General features: G+C 38.5%; 1 protein-coding gene across 9 annotated transcripts in view; it reads right to left on the bottom strand.

The window, feature by feature from the left end:
• Positions 1-23,356, bottom strand: part of LOC126849663 (glutamate receptor 1) — a 215,976-nt gene that overhangs the window by 94,193 nt on the left and 98,427 nt on the right. For 8 of the 9 annotated variants that reach the window (XR_007687423.1, XM_050591707.1, XM_050591710.1 and 5 more), the window contains one exon: positions 4,109-4,261. The exons of the other annotated variant lie outside the window; for it this stretch is intronic. Coding sequence is in view for 7 of the 8 variants with exons in the window: in XM_050591707.1 (XP_050447664.1) it covers positions 4,109-4,261 (153 nt within the window). In the remaining variant the exon portion in view is untranslated. The remainder of the gene's footprint in view (positions 1-4,108; positions 4,262-23,356) is intronic. 9 annotated transcript variants of the gene reach the window in all.

Here is a 23,356-nt window from a genome sequence, read left to right on the forward strand (position 1 = left end):
ATTATATATATTATCAATTTAAATGTTAATTTAAAATGGAGAATGTACATCATAAGATGAAACTTAATTTAACATAAATCAATGGTCAACGTCATCAAGAAAATAAATATATATATATATAAAAGTTTAAATAGATAAAACAAAAATGCCGTTAGTATATGCATCGCCCGTAAATATACATTATAAATTTGTAATCGTCGTCGACTTTCGGCCGTCACGTCGACGACGCGACGAGCCGATGTTTGCCCTGGGATAAACCACGCGGGAATAGAACCCTGGGATTCATCTCGCGTCTGGTTCAGGACGCGAGAAGAAGGGCGCGAAAGCGTGGAATAGAAGGTGAAGACGAGCGACGAGGTGCGCGCGGAAGGGTACAGGGGAAAAAAGGCGGGAAATACCCTCGGGAGCCCTCGGCAGATTTATGCCGGCCCTGGCTGGTTCGCTGGCGCCCCGTATACATTCATCCCTCTCTGGCCCTGGCGGAAGGATGAGGACGCGGCTGACGGGGAGGTTATCCCCCCTCCACTCCTTCCCCACCGATCCACTCTATTCTCCCGCCCCCGCGGGCCAAAGGATCTTGCAGGATATTATACGATGTGCACCGAAAGTTGATAGATGGCTATTACGTTCCGCTAAGACGAGAGCGTACCACGCTACCGCGAAAATTCTCTCCCTCAGGATTCTCCGCTTCTACCGTGTGATTTCTCAACGGAAAAAACTTCCCCGCCCGCGTTTCGTCGCCGTCGTCATCGTCCCTAGGTCCGCAATAATTTTCGGTTCTCTTGATGGGCGACCCTTCTCCGAAAATCCGCCCGGGGGTCGACTTTCGCGTTCGCGGTAACGTCGAAGAGCGAACGTTATTGAAAGTATTAAGGGGTTAGATTTATTTAACGATATTCCTACTTCATATTTCAGATTTGGCTCGCGGATTGATCCGCGGGTTGTTTGATATTTGCATACTGTTATATTAGAATAAGAAATTATTAATGTTCTTGATGCGTGAGTTTGTATACGAGATGGATAGAATGCGATTTCTAAGCGATGGAACATGAATATTCTGTCTTTCTGATGGCGCCTGCTTTAGTCTACACGTTTGTTTTATCGGACTTCACACGTAATGCTCAACGAATATGAATGAAGTGTATTGAATAGAAATGAAAATACGTGTGCCTGTGCATGCTTAAAAGGGAGAGACAGTCCAGTTTTATAATGATTTTCCCTGTCTGTTATTTTCTAGGTAAAGCTATAGCTCCACTATATCTGTGTAAAATTGAATATAAATGTTATGAAAAAAGGAAAGAAGATGAGCCCTATTACGAAAATACTATGCAGTAGGTTGTTTTTCTTTTATCATGAGAGAACGCTTTTTTCATCTCTCTTTATTCCAATGATATTTGCTATTTAAAAACTCGTTTTACGCGCGGTAGATAATTAAAATTAATAATATCATCAAGTCATCTCTTTCTATAGCGAAATGTCAAATATATGAAATGTAAATGTCTTTCATCATATTCATATATGAATATTCTATAACATTAGAGAAATTACCGATGTATTAATTCTAAATTGCTACAGTCTAATTATTATATTATTATTTTATAGATATTGTGTAATTAAAACATTTAATTAATTTTTAAAATTTCACTATTTTGAATATTGTAGATATGGTATATAATGATAAAACAATGATACACAAAAATAATAATATAAACTTTTCTTTCTATCAACTTTTTCGAGTTGTATGTAAACACAAATGTCGAAAGAAAAGTCATTCTATCGTCTTAGCAAACCAAAATATTAAGCGGGATGCAATCTGGTAATAGATTTGTTGAGCAGAAAGCGGTCTCACTGTGGGATTATAACAAAACCCTTGATCCGGGTGAACCGACCAACGTTAATAGAATTAACGGAACTAAGTACTGTAACACGGCCTTCCTGCCCATTGGCCCAAATATTTGCATCGCCACGACGATCGCCAGGACGAATCAGCCTGTCGGCAAGTTCTAGCCACGAATTCTTGAGTTAATGGAATCGCTGCGGTTATCACGACATTCTATATCGTAATCATAGCCGAGCAAGTCAGACAAATTAATTTTTACGTTATATTCAAATTATCATTGCAAAAAAAAAAAAGAATTAATCGATAACGTGATTTCTATTTGTAAAAATCGGACAAATCCGTCAATGATCTTTTCTGGACTGGTTTTTCTAGAACTGCTATTTAGCAAAATGGTTGTCAGTCATCGCGGTTTGATCACATACAAAGTAAATAAGTATTTGATATCTGGAAAAATTCGAAAAAGCTTCACCTTACAGTCATAAAATCTCTTTATAGTAGTATGATGTAATAACTGCGAATTCGTCGATGATGGTCGGAGATACCGATATCTTTGGCACTTCCAAGTGCTCTTTGTCTTTCTATCCGTTTACGGTTCCGATCGACTTCAAAGCCGGAGACCAATGTAGCTCGATTGGACCGACGCCCCTTGGTTAGGAGCCGTCAAACGGTCCGCGGGTATAAACCGGTCGATCAGCTCTTTCGAATTTCGACGTTATACGCGACAGACGACAAAGTGAGAAGCTACTATGAATTCCGAAGTGAAAGGATGTCAATAATGCGAGGGCAGCCACAAACATCAATTCAAAGCAAGAAAGACGCAATGGAAAATGTATCAGGGAGGTAAAATTTTGATCAAAGGCCTATTTTGATCAAAATTATATATAAATTATAATGCTTTCCATTATTATATAATTTCTCAATTAATGAGAATATTGACAATTGTGAATTTTATAAATAATATGTTGAGCGTGTGGCATATACACGATGACAGAATTAAGTATCCTGCAACATGTTATCAAGAAGGATATACATTATATCTTCATTATAAACTGTTATCGTGAAAATTCACGCCTGCTACGCTCCGGCGTAAATCAGGATAAGTGACATGTAATAGCTCTTCGGATAATTCCGGAACTTCTCACACCATTGAGTGCTGGATGGCACCATTGAGAGCAAGCGAATGTCGAATCACGTAGTAACATAACAATGAGACAATTCCATTAACTTGATCGCATGATTAAACGGAATTTAATCATGAAATTGAGATTGTGATCGACGAATTTGGGTAAATCAATTTATGCAAAATTCTATATTATAATTTATCGTATTAAATTTCTACAGAAGAAATTTCACGAATAATTATTTTGAGAGTCTTCCAGCGAAAAACACACATGAACACAATATCACACAAATAATTGTCAAATAGAAAAATTTTCGAGACTTTCAAAATTTTCTGTTTGATAGCCAATTACGTGGCATTGTGTCTACTTGCGTTTTCTTGTTGGAAAGCTCCCTGTGTCCTAAAAACTTTGCAAATTTTTGGAGGGAGATGAACAAAGTAATATTTCAATTGTTACATATTTTTCCATAATTACAAAACTGCATCGATGCAAAACTAATCGATTGATTCCAACAAGGTACGCTTTCTTGAAGGCAAGCGAGAAAGGTCTTTGGTCTCTCTTTATCGTACCTCATAGCGTCAGGAAATGGAAGCGTTTCGCCAGCGAGGTAGCGAGATTAGTATCTGCGCGCCGATGCTATAGAAACGAAATGTTACTTATTTCATATCCGACATGAAGCGCTACAGCGTATTCAATGGCGTGGAGATGTCGTGCTCCCGGCACGTACGCGCCTCAGCATTGTTGATAAGTCACCGCGCTTGACACCGGTATAGATATCGCTAACAAAACGCGAAATCGATTTCCACTCGCGTGAGACAGAAACGAAATTCCGCGTTCCGCGCGCACACGGGCTTTTCAGACACTCTAAATGTAGTCATGAAAAATTGTCGGGACAATCCAGAGGAATATTCGCGATGGAATTCGGTTTGAATGGAGCAGGGTGCGGAGCAGGGCGACGATCGACGTTTCAAGATGTCTATGAAATATTTAACGGCCTCTGCGAACGTCTATGATTCAGTTTTCTTCGCGAGTATGTCTCGTCGACGTGTAGATATCTACAATTCTGGAAGAAAAATGTTGCACATGCAGCACGATACGTGAACCGAATAACGCGATTTCGTGCGGAAAGAGTGTACTCTGCACTTACTTAGACGAGATAACTTGTAGGCATCCGCTGTATTAATCACATCCACGAAGGCTTGCAGCTCAAATTTGCGAGTCGTAATATTTTGATTGTGATTCACCATCGCGAACTTGAAGGCGGATTGTACTTCGTCGGTACCTTGCTCGAAAATGGCACCTGAAAACAAAAGATAGCAAACTTAATTAAGTACTTACATTTTTGTAACAATGTAAATTTTATACCACGTTGTACATGTTGCAAGCTTTTTGTAAAATCAGTCTTTTTATAAAAGGCTCATCCTTTTTATAAAGAGCTGGATCTTTAAAGAGACGACCGACACATTTTATAAAAAGCCAAGGCTTTTTGCGGAGAGACTAAATTTACACGAAGAGTCCGTAATATACATAAAAATAAATAAAAATTAATTATTTAATTATTCAAGCTCCTCATATTTATAAAAATAATATCTTAAATATATTTAATAAGTTGAAAAAAGTTATATTTTATGCAAAATATAAATATACGCTGAAAATGTATGCGGTATTAATTCTCTTTCTCTCTTTTCCTCTCCAGATTAGTCGCATAAATTTTGGATACGTAGAATTCGCGAACTTAGTAAATGTCGCGAGGAAACGCGATTACTCTGCCCCCGTCATGAAATCGGATGTGATAATCCGACGCGACACCCTGTATCGGATGTCTGATGTGCGGCGCTCCGTTTACTACTGACTCACATACGGTGTAGTAGTACAAACCGACGTCTGTTCAGGCAGCGTCTGCATACGAGGCCCGTGTAATTACACCGATCCATTCGGCGTTAATAGTCGGTAATACGTACCAATATTAATGCTATCGCTCGTCATGTAATTTACCGTAAACCGACTACATATCCGATAAATCCGCTGAATCTATTTCTCGAAGTTGATAAGGCATCACGCGATGATTGTTTGTACAATGCGTTTGTACAGATATTTCAGTTTTGGACACAAAGTTAAAAATATTTCGTAGAAATATTTCGCGATCCCGATGAAAACGCTGACATCTCGTCACACTGTAAAAATAATATGGCTGCGTGCATTTATCAAGCTATTTATTTCACGTCAAATGTATCGCATATTCCAGATGCTGCTGTCGATGAAGTGATCGATGATATACGCTAACACAGTATGCGTCGTATAATCGAGTAACTGTCAGCGCTGAATACTGCACTTTGTGTCTTCGTTATTCCGAGCATCCAACGTTACCATTAATATCTGGCCGGGAAGCACCAAGAGAGGGGGGGAGAGAGAGAGAGAGAGAGAGAGAGAAGAGGTGTCGGGGACGTATATAAAATGTACACTTCTCCAAGTTAGTTGCAAATGCAGAGAGGTAGCGAACGGGAAGAACGGGCAATCGTGCGAATTGACAAACTTGTATCGAAATAATTTTCGTTACGACTTTCCAAGTTGTAACGCGCCAAACGTCGCCGCGCCCAGAAGCTGTTTTTCCTCGCCCTAGCAATGAGAGAACTTTTCACGCGGCGAATAAGATACGCTCTCCAAAGTGTTACACGCGATATTATAGCGTCTCTTTTCTCGTTTCATTTCTTCCGCCTGCCTTGCCTGCCTGCCTGCCTGCCTGCTTTCACGTCCATCACACGTGGATTTTTCTTTGCTTTCATGAGAGCACCTAATTTCGCAGTTTTGCGCTGCGTCTCGTGAAATATCGGTGGGAAAGTTTAAAACAAAGTAGTATTACGATCCGCTTGCGAAATCCCGGCCGACAGTAAACTGGAAGTGGACAGGACATCGCGGCCGCAACATCGTGCGACGTGATTTTATACTTATTGTTACAGGCGAGCACAGAGATATTGCTTTGCGCGCGTAATCCATACAGTTATTAACTCTTCGGCATTGTACGCGACGAACAATGTACGCTGGACAAGAATTATCCTACCCAAAATTGAAAATTACACTGTCAGCCGAGCTAATAATAAAGATTTTTGTCTCCGTTATATTCGCAAAACAGGATGTAAAAAAATCTTACAATGAACGTAGAATTTAGAGATATTAAAAATTAATTTATCCTGTTTGTTTATTTGTCAAGTTTACGTCAAGTTTAAAGAATATTTTACAAATATAAGACGTTTGAAAAAGCAGCAGATATAAGTAAGCAAAAGCGATTAGTTAAATAAAATTGAGATATTATTTCATATATTTTATTGAATCGTACTTTTTATATTAATAAATTAAAATTATATTATACAATAGTATTTCAATTACATTCGTTGCTACTAAATACTGAATATTGATCTTGCGATATCCGACTTGATATATTTCGCTGAATCCGCGAATAATCTTATGTATGCGCGCTTTAAACGATTGCGCGCGTGTGTCAAGACACGAGTACCGTAGCGTCGTAGTGTTTTACGAGGCGCATAATTTTATTATCTCGCTGAACGCACAGAGAGAACGACGAGCGCGGACGAGATACTGTGCGGCAATCTAAGCTATTATGCTCGCTGCACATCGTCCCGCGGAAAACGCCGCCGAAAGAATTTTCCATTGTAATTCGGACGACGCAGCGCGATTACACCACAATAACGTCTCGCTAATTACACGTAATTGATATCCCAGAGAACGTACCGCTTATATTCTGCCTGCAGCCTTAATTCGAGGTTTACCGCGAACGGAATTCTCTTGTCCCACGAATATTTGACAAGATATTTAAATTGCTGGCCGTGAGAGCGGAATTATCGGGACGACGATAAAGGGAGATTATTATTGCACATACGTGTGCTTAATAATTAACACACGCAGGTAATTAATGCCTTTGAAGCGGTTTTATGTTGTCCAAGCGAGACAGGAGATTAAACCGAAAGACATTCGTCGTGCGATACGGTCCACGTGATATCGGGCGCGTCGCGCTAATATCATTTGATTAAAATACTTGAAAGGACGAATCGGAATTCGGTCCGCGCTGTGCTTAATACGCTCTTTTGCTCGTTTCCGTCCGGCTCTCCTCGCAATCACCCGTCCCGTCCCGTTCTCTCTTTCGCCTGCGCCGATGTACATATATTTGCTGAATATCTTCGTCGATATTAAAATTGTTTTACATCGTGCCGCGAGCGTTTCGTTAACTAGGAAAATCGGCGTCAGCGAAAATACAACCGCGTAACTGGATTGTAATTACAATAAAATCCGCAACACCGCATTGCCGCCAGCGACACATTAAGCTAATATTAATTAACCCGCTCTTCGTTCACTGTGTCAAAAGCGGCGGAAATTTGCGGGCTGCAAAAATTTTGCCGACTACGAGGAAACAATCGCAATGAAAGAGGAAAAGTAACGTTACATTAGAGATTTATATTGCAATTTAGGTGGTTCGTAAACTTATTGCGGTCGCGGGTAGTAACTTAAATAATGCTCTGCTTATAAATTGAAAAGAATAACGTCGCTTAATTCCCGGATTAACGATACACGCCGTTATCATGTCGGTAGCACAAAGGTCTAACGAGTTTTAACGATAAACGATCACTCCGTAATATAGGTATTTATATAATGCATCTTAGAAAGAGGAGAGAGAAAAAAACTCAGTGAATATATTGGCTTTCTTATAAATACGACGTGCAAAACTTGGACGGTAAATCACTGCGTAGGGCTTACACTTATTACAGAATCAGTATATTCTTATTACCAATTGACAAGAGTTGGCGGTTTAATTGAGAGCTGTATATCGAAAGGATGAATATTATCGTTTGCTATGACACCGATAGCTAAATTCAATTTTCACGAGATCGTTTTATATAAAAATGTGGAACTATTAATTCTCCTCTATGGACGTGCGCGATAATGCGTAGTGAGCGAAAAGGCTTCGTTCAAATATTCCAGGTACTCTCGTACACACGAGAAACATATGTTCGTCAAACTTATATCGTCTATAGCGATACAAGTCTGCCGTCTATATAACCCTAGTCGTAATACTCGAATAGATACTTCCGTTTATCTCCGTCAGCGAATCGTTCACAATGATGAGGCGCGGGATGAGATAATAAAAAGCAAGAGTTTTGAGATCCTTGACAATGTCTCTCCCTGTGTCAGGCTTATTCGTAGACATACGCACTGACATATCGCTCGCTTAGATATCAGTGCCTTTAAACACCAGTCTACGTACCTGTGTTTATCTCCGCGCGCGTTGACAGGTGGGGCGCCGCCGCGCGTCTATTGATTGGTGCCCAGCTTCCCCACCAGTGTCTCATACCCTCACATTGATTTCCTCTCTCAGTCGCTCGTACAGCAACCCTGCTGCACCTCTCGCCCTTTGGCGTCGTTCTTCTCCTCTCCTGCATCTCCTCCTTCTCTCTCCCTCTTTCTCCCTATCCTCTCTATCCTTTCTCTCCTCTCCCTTCTTCATCCCTTGTCTAGTTTTCTCTCTTTTTCTCTCCTCTCATATATATATACATATATATTCTCTCTCTTTCTTCATCGTTATTCTCGTTCTCTCGCGGTCTCTCCACAGCTGTCTGCCTTCCTATCATTTTCCCCCTTCGATCCTTCGTTTTTCTCCATGTCGACCAATAATTCGCTTCCTTTTTATCCTTATTTTCTCTCTTTCGTTTCTCGCCCGCATACTCGAGAACCGCGGAATCTCCACTATTTCCTCGCATATATATATATATATATATATATATATATATATATATATATATGTTCTTTTCTTCTTTCTCACTCGTCTTTCGAACTCCGATGCTTTCATCTTCGCTTTTCCCGCAGTTCCTATCAAAGCCGCGGTCTCCAAGCCGATCGCACCCTTTCCCTTCTACCGTTTTTTTGCACGCGCGCGCGTTCGAGATTTTTCCCGATGCGCGGCTTTTTCTCTCGCTATTATTGTCAATTGAGCGATGCACTGGCACTGGCAGACTTTCAGTATTTCCGTGACGGCAACTTCAATACTTAATAAGTATCGGAAAGTATGATGAATGCTATATTTATATCGGCATTGCTCGTAAGACCGTGAATATGATATTGAAATGTCGACTGACAGTAGCTGTGGCACTCTATTATTCGCCGTGTCTGACTCGTGACAGACTGTGACCACTGAGGCAACGTTCAATTCAATTTGCGAGATTTAAAATCTCGCTCCTTTCTCCTAAAGAAAGATACATTTGCATACTTTCCCCTCGAGCTTAAAGGCAACATGATTTTTAATATCCGTCGCACAAGCGCAGAAATAAAATTATATCAAGATATTGTCGTGTTGGTATGTATACGTAATTAACTGTCAAGCAACGGTGGTTTATTTGAATCACTCAAATTATGATGAATTAGTCACCATGGAAACTCCACTATGCCCACATCCATTTTCATTGTATGTCACGCGAGTATTTTGCAATCTTTCACTCCCGCGTTATCGCTCTACTCGCCGGACTATGAAACTTCTCCCTCTACGTAATTAAAACATTTCGTTGTCGGCAGTTCCGAGGTTCCTGCGTAATTCCAGTCACAACCGAAATTATATGGAGAAACTGCAATTGGGACGATACATACAAGTGACTATTCGAATAGTCCAAACAATGCGAAACTTGTGTACGACTCGCAACTATCACAATCGTTGCGCGATTGTATCATTCGATGGGCGCGCTACGCCAACTTTGGCGACTATAATCGTCTAATAGTCAGAAATTTACATAACTAGCTTGCGCTAGTTTATCCTCGCGCAAAAACAGAACGATTCGCGTATCGACGGTAATTTGCACGCGCGACTAATTGCAAGTATCGGAAATTGTAGTCCAAGTTGCGTTCAATTTGCCCTAGCGTAATAGCACTCGTATTTTTCCACTCAAGAGCAAAATTGAAATTATTTTATCAGCAACGAATTGAATATCGATCGGCGCCGCACGCGGCGTCCAAGTTTCCTTTTTTTTTGTTACCACGACAGGCAATATTCGTTGATGCGCATTGCGTGTCGCCGATCGAAAATTCGATTGCCATCCGTGTCTGACCTTTGACTGAAACCTTCTCTCGCCGTCACAAACCATTAAAACTTCCTTTAACTTCTCTCACGCGATTAGAGTTCACAACCTTGTAATTGAATATCGGGAACAATATAAACGGCCAGTTGTGACAGAGAGATTTAACTCTGACGACCGCCACCATTCTCGGCATCTTTAATCAATGCAGCAATTTTCTTTTCGCGAGAAAGATATTCGGTGCAGCGTCCTATTAATCGAGCAAAAAATCAAAGTTGTGGAGACTTTTAGCAATTTCACGATTTATCGTTCTAACTGTGCGTACCGATTTTAATGTAAAATTGTAAAATATATTCATTAATTATTTACAAGGTAGCTTTTTCCGGAATAGTTTTCGTAGAATAAAACAATTAGAAATTCAAAACTTTGTTTAATTTTTCTTTCAAACATGATATTTATTTTTGAAAATATTATATTTCAAACTCAACGATCGAGTATATAAATAACTTTGCGCAATTTCAATTGCTTTTAAAAAACAATAAATTTGACAATATTTATAATCAAATATTTATAATCAAATCAAGTGCAGTAAAAAACTCTTATTGCAAGATAATTCGATTAGTGTATCGACGAATTTTGCTTTGAATCTCGATTACTCAATCTATTGTTATCTACATTCTCTTATACTATCCTTATCAGTGTTATCACTGCTTGTAACACTATGGGTTCTCACATTTACGATACGTTGAATCTTCGTGCCTCGATTTCAGCGTGTTTATCCCTAAATTATTTGACAAGGATAATACAGTATTTTCGCGATTATTCAGTAATCACCGGGATCCCTTGTCCTTATCGGCTGTTATACAGAATAATAGTCTACGTGCACCACAACGATTGCATCGATTCTCGAAATAAACGCAAATTTGCAGAGACTAGCCAATTTGAACCTGGTTCGCTACTAGTTAATAAGAACGATATATATATATATATATATATATATATATATATATATATATATATATTGCTTTATTTATTTTTTTATTTTCAAAAGGGAAAATCCTTCTTTCTTTATAGATGCAATCGTAAAAATGACGATACTAGTACCGGCTTAAATGCATTCAATAAAATAGCATTCTTTTTACAGTGTGCTTTGTTTCGAGATAAGTTTGTGGTCGAACAAGGACAAATCCGTACGCTTGTTAGCTGCACGTTTAAAGCAAAATAATAATGTTCCTTGGCGTCCGTAGAATGCATCGCGTTGGTGGATCGAATCCGCAAACGCGAGACGTTTCCGCAAAGTCACCCAGCCGTGCACTCCGCTCTCAGCAAACGCCTCGGCTAATCACGAGTCAGCCTTCGCGACAAATCCAATTCAGCGACAATGACCTAACGAGGTAACTCGATTTACATCCATACCGGATACCCTCCGAGAAGTCCGAAGGAGACGAGTGACAGGCCACAACGTCTTTCTCTCGTTCTCCAGTGAGAGTGATCTGATATTGTATCCTTTAAGATATTCCGGGGATTTAAATTAAGTTCTTATCCGCAGATATTGAATCCGCTTTATGTTAATACGGTACGCTCCCCGGCCGGCACCCCAGCACAAGAGAGCTCACCAAAAAGAAAAGAGAGAAAGAGAGATGAAAGAAAGAGAGATGAGGGAGGTTGAATAATTTCCGAAAACTCCTCTCTCGAGTGGGCGACTGGTAGAGAAGTAAGAAGAGCGCCGTCTTGATTCGCTTCTTTTCCCGCTTTTCGTGGAAAGAAGTTCGAGAATCGATTGCTCGTTCGTTCGCGCTATTTCTGTCGTAGATCTCACCGTAGAGCGCGACAACCTCAGCGCGAGCGGAAACTTTTTCGAGCTCGCGATGAAACGGCAGCACCGATTGTTTAATACGAAACTTTGCAATATTGACTTTAATTAGCACGAGTAGGTTAATGTAACACGGTACTCTTAACGATGAAAAAATTGAAGGAAATTAATGGAAATAGCCGGTAATGTGAATGGGAGGTGGAAAAAAAAACGAGCTTAACACGAGTGGTCTATGAGTTTTTATGCTGATTGGTTGTATATTATAATACGACATGAATCGTGGAAACGAGCTCTAGGGCAATTTAAAATATTACCGTTTGCAAATATATTTCGATGGTACTCTGGAAAGGGAAGGTTTCAAATTATTAATATTAATCACTTCGCGAGGGAAGGAGTCATCGAATCCACTTCGCGGATGCTAATTCAGCTCTTAATTTCAATCGATCATAACGCTCACGAAGGGCAAAATGAAAGTCGTTGCCGCTCGGAACGTGGTAAACATTTTAATTACCGTCTATCTACCGTAATTATCCGATTCGCCTCCTCTCCTCTCCTCTCTCTTTCTATTTCTCTCATGTCATATAAAGCGCATAGTGAAGATTCATATTTTCATTTGCTCTATTTTCGCAATGGAATAAACTGAATAAAAGATTAAGTTTTTTCATTCTCACGGTGTCGCGAATCGGTACGAAAATTCTTATATCTACATATCACAGTCAGTTCGCTTCTCCTCATACTTCGATAATATAAAAAAATGCAAGGTTCCTCTTTGTTCGATTATGAGATAGTTCAAGAAGCCTTTATGCTATTCATGATCGACGTGATGCGTTATCAATAAATGCGATCATGAATCGCGAGAAGAAATTCCGGCACATTTCTCGACACGATCGATTATGACAGCGTCATAACAATATATATACATATATATAAGATGCATTAGAGAAAGCTATCTTGTCAGAATTACATCTATGGAACATGTAATATAGTTGAATGTTTTATTCTTCCCATAATATTTTTGTATTCTTTAAATAGATATTTTTTTATACAAATCTTAAATTAAAATTTTAATAACAATTAAAGTTGAAAAATGTAAATAAAATATAAGATACATGTGTATGTGTTTGTGCTTTTTGAAAGTATACTTTGTTTTTATTTAAATTGCGTGTATGTGATTTCGATAGGAAAAAACGTGTATTTTAAATTTGTATACAGTTTTTATATCAGTGCATGATTTGCACCGAAACAAGACAAATAGGTTTCGTTGCTACCCCTGTCTCGTCCGTCAGGTGGTTAAGCCGGATTAAAATCGCGTGTATCTTCGCGCATTCCGCTACCGTATAATTTCCTGTTTGTTGTTTGTCGACAGCATCGAGGCCGGGCGCGCGTTCGTTGAATTCCGCAATACGTGAGGCAGCGTACAGGCACAGGCGGGGCAGACTCTCGTTACGCGGCAGATTGTACCGCGCGAGATGCATCCGGCCGCAGCGTCCTATCAAGATAACCTATGTCGCGTCGAATAATTAACTAATAGACCGCGATACGTGAGCAAAATACGTATCTGGTTCCCGCATCAACGGGCGACTCGCGTTTGAATCACGTCGCGCGGTTCGTCCATAATTATATTGAGGCCGGCTGGTATTGCAACTCAGTTAAGTATAAATTTAATTATTGTTAGATGCCTCTCGTAATGCAGCGGTGACATTAACGTTCGGAGAGCCAATTATCTCATATATATATATATATATATATATATATATATATATATACAAAATTCATGTCAATATATGTATATTTATATATGTTGACGTTTATGTTATTAAATGTTTACAATGGGAATCGCTTGTTCTTTTTCCAGTGTGTTCGACAAATTTTATTCGATAAATATTAAAATATTTTTCCACGATTATGCCCACTTTGAGTTATAACGTATTTCGTTATGTTGCAAAATAATCGCGTGAATTACGCGGCCAAAATTGTAACGTCACACACCGCAACACGCAGGCAGCACGCGCTTAATACGCGCGCTAAATGCGTTTCAGCTTGTTCGTGTTTACGGCCAACTTGTAATTTAGTTATATTTGTAGTTATAAATGAAATGTAAACGTTGTTATCATTAGGTATCATTGTGCATGACACATCACGCTAACTACATGCCTTCACAAACGTATAGGTAACTGTAGCGGCGCGAGGGACAAAATAGGACATACACAGTTATTATTAGTACCTCGTAAATACCATATTGTGTCGGTGATCTAATTAATTTAATTTCTTCGTACAGTTAGCTTTGTAATTACGTTAGTCGCATCCGGTTCAACAGCGTTACGTGAGATAACAAAATAAATGATCGTGTCCCACACGTGTAATACAAACGAGATTCCTCATCACAGCAAAGTTCGGGAATTAATCAAAATTTCAGATTCAAAATTGCGCGATGGCCTCTGCCGTATTGTATATTATAATTATTAATTTAATTAATTACGAAAAGTGATATGATATCATATGTAGTATTTTGTGTAGTAAAAGAACTGAACGTACGATGATAATCAATTATTATAGTGTACGATTCTCAGTTAATTAATTACGTATAATAAATTATAACGCATGCAGCATATACATTTTATTTTATAGCAAGTTTACGTGTTTGGTTACGGATTTGAGGTAAAACAAAATTATATTGTTATTGATAAAAACTTAAAATGGAAAATGTACGTGTGAAATATTCATACATCGAAGGATATTTGAAAATATGGATCAAGCTCTATTATTTTGTTGGTCTTGTTATTATATTATTATTTTGTGGCAGGAAATATCGCGCCGCGAACATAACAATAAAATGGATGTAGCAAACGAGAAAATACGTGTTTAATTACTTTTAAACTTTAAATTGTTTTGAACTGTTGTTACACGCTAGTGAGAAAAAAAAATCTATTGAAAACAATTGAAATTCCAGAAAGTTGTTAGAAATTGCAAAACTAATCGTTTAATTGTTCGCGTCAACTATTACGCGCAACAGTCTTTACTGTATATTTACAACATGATTATGTCATGCAAGTCGGGCATACCTCGTATCCATGTAAATTGGCAATCACCGTCGAAATTAGTGTTCCCCCGTTAATGCGAGCTTGGGTCAACACAATTTGCTCGGAGTATCTATCCATCAGAAATCTCAATCCGTCCGTCGGTAATTTTATTCGTGTCCGACCAGGATGTCCGCCCACGTTCGGTCGTACCCACCCATTTCCCTCCCAAGACTAAGCGCGTATTCAAATACGCGCGCACGTTTTCCCGTAACAAAATTTAATCGGCATGATGGACAGGCGCGGCAGTAATACGGAATGTGCGCAGAAATTGATCGATGAAACCAAGTAATAGGGATAATTCCATGAGATATAGATCTTGTGACAAACGAAAGTGCTTAAGGAAGCAAATTCAATCAGGGATATCGTTCAAGTGCATCTGTCATATTACAATTATTGTATATCACAGATTCGTAACGGAACATTCGACACTGTTAAATGATATATGCTTAATGCGATCATTACTGTCGCGAGGGATGTAACAAATGCAGGTATGGATGAGAGTCGCAACCAAATCCCGGGCATCAAGTTATTATGATGCAGTCCACCATTATCCAGCTGGTACAAGGAGCTACTATTTGGCAAAGAAGATTAAGCGCTTTAAGTCCGCGAGGAACTTTGCGCTAAGTAAGAGGCATCCAAGCAAGAACATTCTTAATCATGTAAAAGGGAGCTTGCCTTAAAAGCTCTTTCAAATAATGGCGATGGTTCCGCCTAGGCAAAAGAGAGAACGAAAGACGTCTCGAAAACGCGCACCGCTCGCTCTCCTCCTCTCCGAGAGTATACGTACTCTATTGTTCTACGATTTACAATCGAATAGAGAAAGTCGGATGAACGGCTCCCGTTAAAAGTGATCAATCCGATCCGTTGGTATAACGTCTTTCGTTGGAGTTAGAAACGGTGACTTTAAGATATTTCTAGGACAAAGAAGCAATAGCATTTATACGCCAAAAGACTTTGTTTCTGTTATTTAATCGTACGAGCATTTTTAAAAATAAATGCAAATCCAATAATATTATGTTTCATGTATAGAAGATCAATTATATGTACATTTTTTTTATAATTTAATTACAACAATGTAATATATTCAATTTTATTTCACTTTTAATTTATAGATTCTCTTCACAGATTATTAAAAAAAAAAAAAAAACATTTAAAATAGAAAGAGAAGAAAAGCGTGATAAAAATTTCTCACACTCTTTTTCGATACGTTATACCAAAATTAACATTAAATCGAGAAAATCTTCGACAATCGCATTAAGTTCTCCACAAAAAATTTGATTTTTGCTATTCCGATGATTCTAAAGAGTCTTATCCTTCTCCCGTAATTTCACATAATTCCATAGGGAGAAGGATGAGCCTGCGAAAAAATCAGAACTCACACCCCCTCCCCCTACCCCTCTTTAAGTACCCACCGTCATTTTCCCCTGGAGCCGATTTTTCAGTACCTAAGTACAGGTGGTGATTTATAAAGTGGGAATGCAGCCCGTGGCCCCTGTGCCCGCTCACGGCGATCCATTACAGTCTCCTGCTGCTTCGAGTCATAATATTTCCCTCCGACCCTACTCGTCTCTTCTCTTCTCTTCTCTTTTCTTGCCGCGGTTCATACTCCGTCTCCGCTTCTTCCAGGATCCTCGTATACCGCGCCATCACCACACTTTATGCATACCAGCACTCTCTACACCTCCGCGCTATACCGGCAAACATTATAACGCCGTGAGATTATGAATTTTGTATACGACTTGGCGGATCTTTCCGCGCGAACCTTCCTTCACCATTTCATATTCTCCGGTTTCTATCTTCGCGTTATCCTTTCTCGTTCTCTTTCATTTCCTCCTTTCCTACTGTTAAGTATTAAGGGTTCGTACCTATGTAAATATTCGGAATCTGATATTGGTAAATGTGCGCGCATATGTCTCAGCATTTCTATTTCAAGATAAAGAAAGATTTTAATCTAAAACATGTATGACATTAAGAAATATAGTATATATTAAAAAAATAAAAATATTAGCAAATTTTAAAATGTATATTATTGTAATTTGATAATTAAAATAATCTAAAAATTATTCGAAATATTAACAATAAAATGATAATATCAGAGCTTATAAGTTTTCACTAATAAAAACTTATTATAACTCGCAACGTTTCCTTGGATAAGTTTCACTTTTTATCTATATATTGTTTTTTTAATTTTACGTATTTATAAGACCGTAAAAAACGAATTAGAATTTTCTTTTTAAAACAATTTTTTCTCCAATTTTTCGAGACAAAATGTGTGCTCGTAATAAAAACGGCATTGTACTTTACCAAATTTTCACACGCGTAACATCTTTGATTTTTTAGTAAACATTATAAAATTGAAAAATTATAAACTTTACATACAAGCTCGTCTTTCAATCGTTCCAAACTTTGCTTGTGTTTTTTCTTTTCGTTTCTCTTTCTTGGCAAGAGTAACACGCAAATATCGAATCGATAAACTTATTGTCCCTATAGAATTTTATGTTGGCTTTAAATAAATGTAAAGGAGAGTATACAATATATTTTATACATGCGCGCGCGTATGTATCGTCGTAATGTATTCTCGAGTCCATTAATCAAAATAGAGAAGAAATATAAAAATCAGCATACAACGTAATAAATATGTTACCTACATTACCTAAATTGATGTTATATCTAAGCCATCGTACGTAGCTTTAAGAAATTTAGGCCTTTTCTACTTTATATAATACTAGGATATCGTCCGTATATTTCATCTATTTTTATTTTATTATTTTAATTATTAATTATTATTATATTATTTACATATATAATAATATTATTATATTACATATATAATAATATTAAACAGCTTTAATATAATAATTTAATATAATAATTTTTTACATAAATTATTATAGATACAAAATAATGCACAGCCTATAAAATCCATTTGGTAAAAAATCCTCATGAAAAAAACGATAAATAAAATGAGAAAAATCATGGAGATTCATCTTTGTCACCGATACCTTGATTTTTCACAAAATTATTGGCGCTTATCAAAATAAAAATCGAGTACGCGCGAATTGAGAAGAATAGGATAGGTCGCGTCTATACTATACGTACACGTATGCACAGCTGATTCATTCAAATAAGTCTACGAACAGTTGTTAAGCAAGGTCACGTGAGTTTACGGACGTCGCGCCGGTGCGTGAGTCACGCGACGCAATTGAGTGACTTCAACAAACAGACCATCGCATGTCTGTCAGTGAAAACAACATGCCGCGAGTGGACTTTATTTGTTTTTTTTTTTAATATTAGAATATTATAAAATAAATTTTATATAAGAATAATTCCTCCTGAATTAAATCTTTTATAAATAAACAGATGTATTTGTCTCTCCTAATTAAGAAGAATTAAATTAAATGTAATACAAAAGTTTATTACGAGAGAAAGAGAAAGAAGCAGAGATATTATATAAAAGTTTATTTTATAAAAATATTTATGTTATTTTATATATTGTATTTATCTTTCTGCAATATCATATCCCTTGTATCGCAATGTTATTAATAGATATGATTGTTTAATGTGTGTGTGTGTGTATATATGAAGTTCGCAGTTGAAAACGAATTTTTTAAAATATTATTTAATTTTTTTAATCACATAATGTAAACATAATAAAATATATGCAATTATTAATAATAATATCTTGTTAGTCACAAAACTTTCTTTTGACATTTACAATACTTCATGAGATCGTTTTCTCTGTGCACTTCAATTTTGTTCTCTTCACACAGTTTATTATTATTCAATTAGATACTCGGAAAAAGCGGAACAATGTAAACCAAATTTTTCGATACAAACACATTCCAGCCGTTTCATTATTCTCTTTATTATAAATCCTGACGGCAGTTTAATGTGGATACAATCTTTTTCTCTTTTTTTTTTTGAAGGGTAACGAAGCACACATCCTGGGATTATACATTTTATATAAGACCTGACGGATCTTGTCAGGAGTTTCCTTTCATGCCGCTCCTTTTCCTCGCCTGCAGGTAACAGGTTCTCCGGATAAAGCGTCGCAAGCACAGTCTTATGTAAATACCTGCGGTCCGTTGCTCAGGTCCGTACGCTCGTGTGGGTTTGCAGTGGCATAGAAAGAGGACTCCGTGCTCGATCCATGCTCATCTCGTGCATGCACGCTCGCGCACGTGATCTTGTTTGAGACAAGTATCCGTCCGTCTGCCACATATTCTTCGTCCAAATAAACTTTGTTCTGTCTTTCGATACTTTTGTTTTTCACGATGGTTTGGCCGCTTCTCAAGAAAGAGCTTCTCGTTCCCGAGATACTCTCTTTTGAGATTACAACGGAGAACGAGAAATTCGTGGAATACCTTCTGGTCTATCTATCGTTGCGTGTCCCCGAGTATTATTATATAGATATAGAGCACTCGATTGAGCATCAGCCGGTGAAAGCACTACGGGAGATTGAACATGCGCTCATACGGCAGTATGCAATCGCTTCGGAATCATATGCTCCGAAATTCGTGTGCCCGTAAGCGGATTAGTATGAAATGCTCCAAGAACGCGCGCAATAAAACGGCGGATAAAACTCCACAGGGATCGACCTAAAGTGCTTCGAAATTGCCGGACGAAAGCGAAGGACGATGCATTTGCATTCGCGCTCGTAATTCGTCGGGGTCGTGGGGCTCGCACATGCGTAAAATGTGTGTCGCGGTACAGTTCAGACGTTTTAGTAATTTGGTAATAAAAAATATATCGAGAGAGGTGTGTATGCAAAGTACTTTGTAATAACGAATAGTAAGGCTTGCTACGGAGTAAAGGAAATTTATTACCATACCGGGGCTTGGGGTTCTTTGTCGACCGCGAATTTTATATACATATTCACATTGGTCATGGCACAGTCACGAGGTGGGAGTAAAGGTAAACATACTTACGATCACAAGTAGTACAATAAAAAGCCATCGTCAGTGAACAAAAACGAAAAGCAGGATCATATGTTCATTTCGATCAAGTGCTTTGTGTAGAAGCAAAGAAAGACTTTAAAGAAGAGCTCGAATCTCCCATTCTCAAAATACGAAACTTATTACCTAATGTTATGACAGATTAATATATGTTATTCTAGATGCATTAAAATATATTTATTATTATAAACTTTATTTTTGGATTTAATTTATATGATTTGATTTACATTTGAGATTATACGTAAACATGTTTATTTAATTTTGTTTAATCTGCAGTTTAATCTCTTATACATAATATTAAATGCATGTATTTATTTCTATTTATATTTCTCTATTTCACGATATAAGCCAGTGCTTTTTCGTCTATTATATCTACATTCGAGAGAATCCGCCCAGAGCTCTTAATAAATAGTAATAATACACTGCTATCGTGTTCCTACATTCTCTTATAAACATCGAAGGATTCCACTTCCATTAACACAGTAATATAATTGCCGCATTATTATCCATTTTCCATTTAATTTGAGATATATGTATATTCAGCAAATAGTATTCTATCTTTAGTTGTAGAACAAGCTGCTATACATTTGGATCTAAAGCGGTAGACTGCAGAGAATTGCAAACGGAGGATGTCGAGTGGCTATCAGTAATCTCATTCATCGCGGCCGTTGTTCCCCTTGGTTAAGCAAAGTAGAAACAAGGCAATAGAGAAAGAGAGAGAGAGAGAGAGAGAGAGAGAGAGAGAGCGAAATCTTGTAAGTTCAGATGTCCGAGAGCCATGAGCGTCATCGGGCGTCGATGGAGGTACATGGTGGATTACGATTGGCATCCACGGGGGTCGCACGAACGACTCCGAGTTCTTTTCATGGAAGAATGGCTTTTCCGTGTCGCTGAATTCAGTGGCCGGCGCGGCCACAATCGCAACTCGTGCTCGGGTCCGCGAACGACGACGAGGACCAGCTATGGATACCCGAAAATAGAGAGAACGCGAAGGCGAGAGGGAGGGAAGAAAGGGGGATCTCGAATGCCATCGTGGGTAGACTCAAGGACAAGTATTCCGCTCATAGAAGGCACCTGACTCTCCGCGCGTTCTTCTAGGACGCGGAATTCTCGATTTTAAAAGGGTTCGCCGAAGAGTTGGTCACGATCGAGCATATTCCTTGAACTTTCCCGTCTTGACTTTGTCAGTTGCCTCTTCTTGCTTTTCTTTCTCTTCTTCTTCTCCTCTTGCTCAATTACTTCTTTTTCGTTGCCTCTGCGTTCTTGTTCAGTTCTCTCTCTCTCTCTCTCTCTCTCTCTCTCTCTTTCTTTTCACCCTACCTACTCTTCTTTCAACGAGCTTTCTAGACTTACTCGTTCAAAGTGCGGTATCCGCGGCTGCGGCAATATCACTTTCCGATAAAAGTCAAGTCCTACGTTCCCAAAAAGAGTTAAAGGCTCTACTGCTCCATGAAGCGAGGACGGAAGAAGCGCGGTCTTGCATAGCTGACGTGACAATGCCGGTGAACTGTTATGCACGGCGAACGTTGAAACTTTGATACCTACGTGAACTTTACTACCAATTGTCGTGCCCGTGGTTGGTCGCTAGTTCAACGCGGCAAACGGAACGTTTCCTTTTATCACATTGGTTTGTATCTCTCAGCGAAACGATAAAACAACTGCGGATGAGATTTGTTGAGAGCGAACGATCATTTTTCAACTTTGCCTCCGAAAATTACGATGTTTACGTCGCAGCCTCGTTGGGAAATAAAAACAAAAAAAAAATTTAAAGAGCAATAGTATCTGTTTTTTTAACAAGAATTTCATTTTATGTGGCATTAAAGAAAAATCTAGCTTTTACGGTATAATGTTAATACATTTACATATGTGAAGATTCTCTTTTTTACTTATTTGTGATAATATACTTTGTAATAATATAAGCATAATAACATAAGCTCATAAAGTTTTTCTCTCGTTTTGTCTACGAGACATTTATTAATTATTATACGTCTGCTTAATTAACAAAATTAGCAAAAAGACAAAATTAATTATGAGCTTATTGTTAAGATTCGTACGAAAGCAAGGAAGGGCGACAAGTACAATACATTCCAGATAAATTAACGAATAAATAACGATAAAGAGATTTACAATTTCGGTACCTGCGGCAGTAGCTTTTACATCGGTAAAATAATGTACAATAAATAACGATGTATACAGATACGGGCAATCCTAGCTGACCAATGTGTAACAGATGCGGGGACAAGTTTGATCGACCAATGCAATAGTGGTTGCGGACAACCTTAATTGCCTGGCCTTCGGTAGATGTACGGGATCTTAATCAACCAACACTCTGAGTATATATTGCAACATCATAACAATGGATCGTCCGACAATGGCAACTCAAACTCGCTCGTTAAAATACAATTTTGTTCAACTTCATCGAGCGAGTAAATTATCTAGCGTTAAGATTAGATTAATATTCCGGTAATTCTTCAGTAATCATTCAGAATGCATGATTTTGTTCAACGAATCTGTGATAATACGACGTAATGCGATCATTAGGAAAATCCGGCGCCTTTGACATTTTCCGACTTACAGACAAGAGACAGCCAGGAAGAAGCGTAATTGACTCGAAAAGATGTACATGAACTCTAGACTTGAGAAAGACGACAGAGAATGGAAAGAAAGGAGAGAAAGGGAGTAAGAAAAGGCAGCAGAAGCGTGGATCCTCGAATCGGCTGACTTACGCGATCCCTTTGCTTTCAGCGCGGAGAAAGGAGAAAAAAAGGAGAACGAGGAAGGAAGGAGGAGGGATATAAAAAGAGGGAGCTCGGTGTGCCGGTCGGCGAGCTCGAAGGCGGAAGGAAAGGAAACTCGGGGGATGGTGGGGTCAGGGAGGGAGGAAGGACGGGACCGGCACTATCTCGGAAAATTATGTCAGTCCTATCTCAGGCTGAAAGCACAGAGACGAGGATGAGAGGACGAGATATGAAATAACCGGAATAAAAGGGAGAGTGAAATCCCGTGCTCGAACAGGACACCGAAGGAATAGAAATATTACTATTGGGATAAACTCTGTCCCGCGTTCAGTTTTCTTACACCACTTTCCTGGTGTATCTTATCGGCATCCCTCGTTCTTCTATCCTTTGGCACGTCGTTTGTGCCGTGAAGATTAATCGTCGATTTGCGATAAAAATTTCATATGAAAACACCCTTTTGACCGAAAACTGCCGGCGGCTTCGCTTTCGACGGAAATAATTACGATATATCGGAAAATACTTGCATTTAAGTAGGAAGAATTTTTTCAGGCTGTATATTCAGCGCGTTATAAAAAGTTTCCGCCATACTTGACCGCGCGCGTCTGTTCTCATTATCAGCTATGTTTACGATAAATGTAAGTCCAAGAATAAAACCCCATCTATGCGATTATGAGCCATCCGCTTACGTATATTTTCCTTCACCCCAATGCAATAACCGTAAATTCAATTATTTTTTTCT

This window comes from Cataglyphis hispanica, chromosome 5 (assembly GCF_021464435.1).
Source record: "Cataglyphis hispanica isolate Lineage 1 chromosome 5, ULB_Chis1_1.0, whole genome shotgun sequence".
Taxonomy (NCBI): Eukaryota; Metazoa; Arthropoda; class Insecta; order Hymenoptera; family Formicidae; genus Cataglyphis; species Cataglyphis hispanica.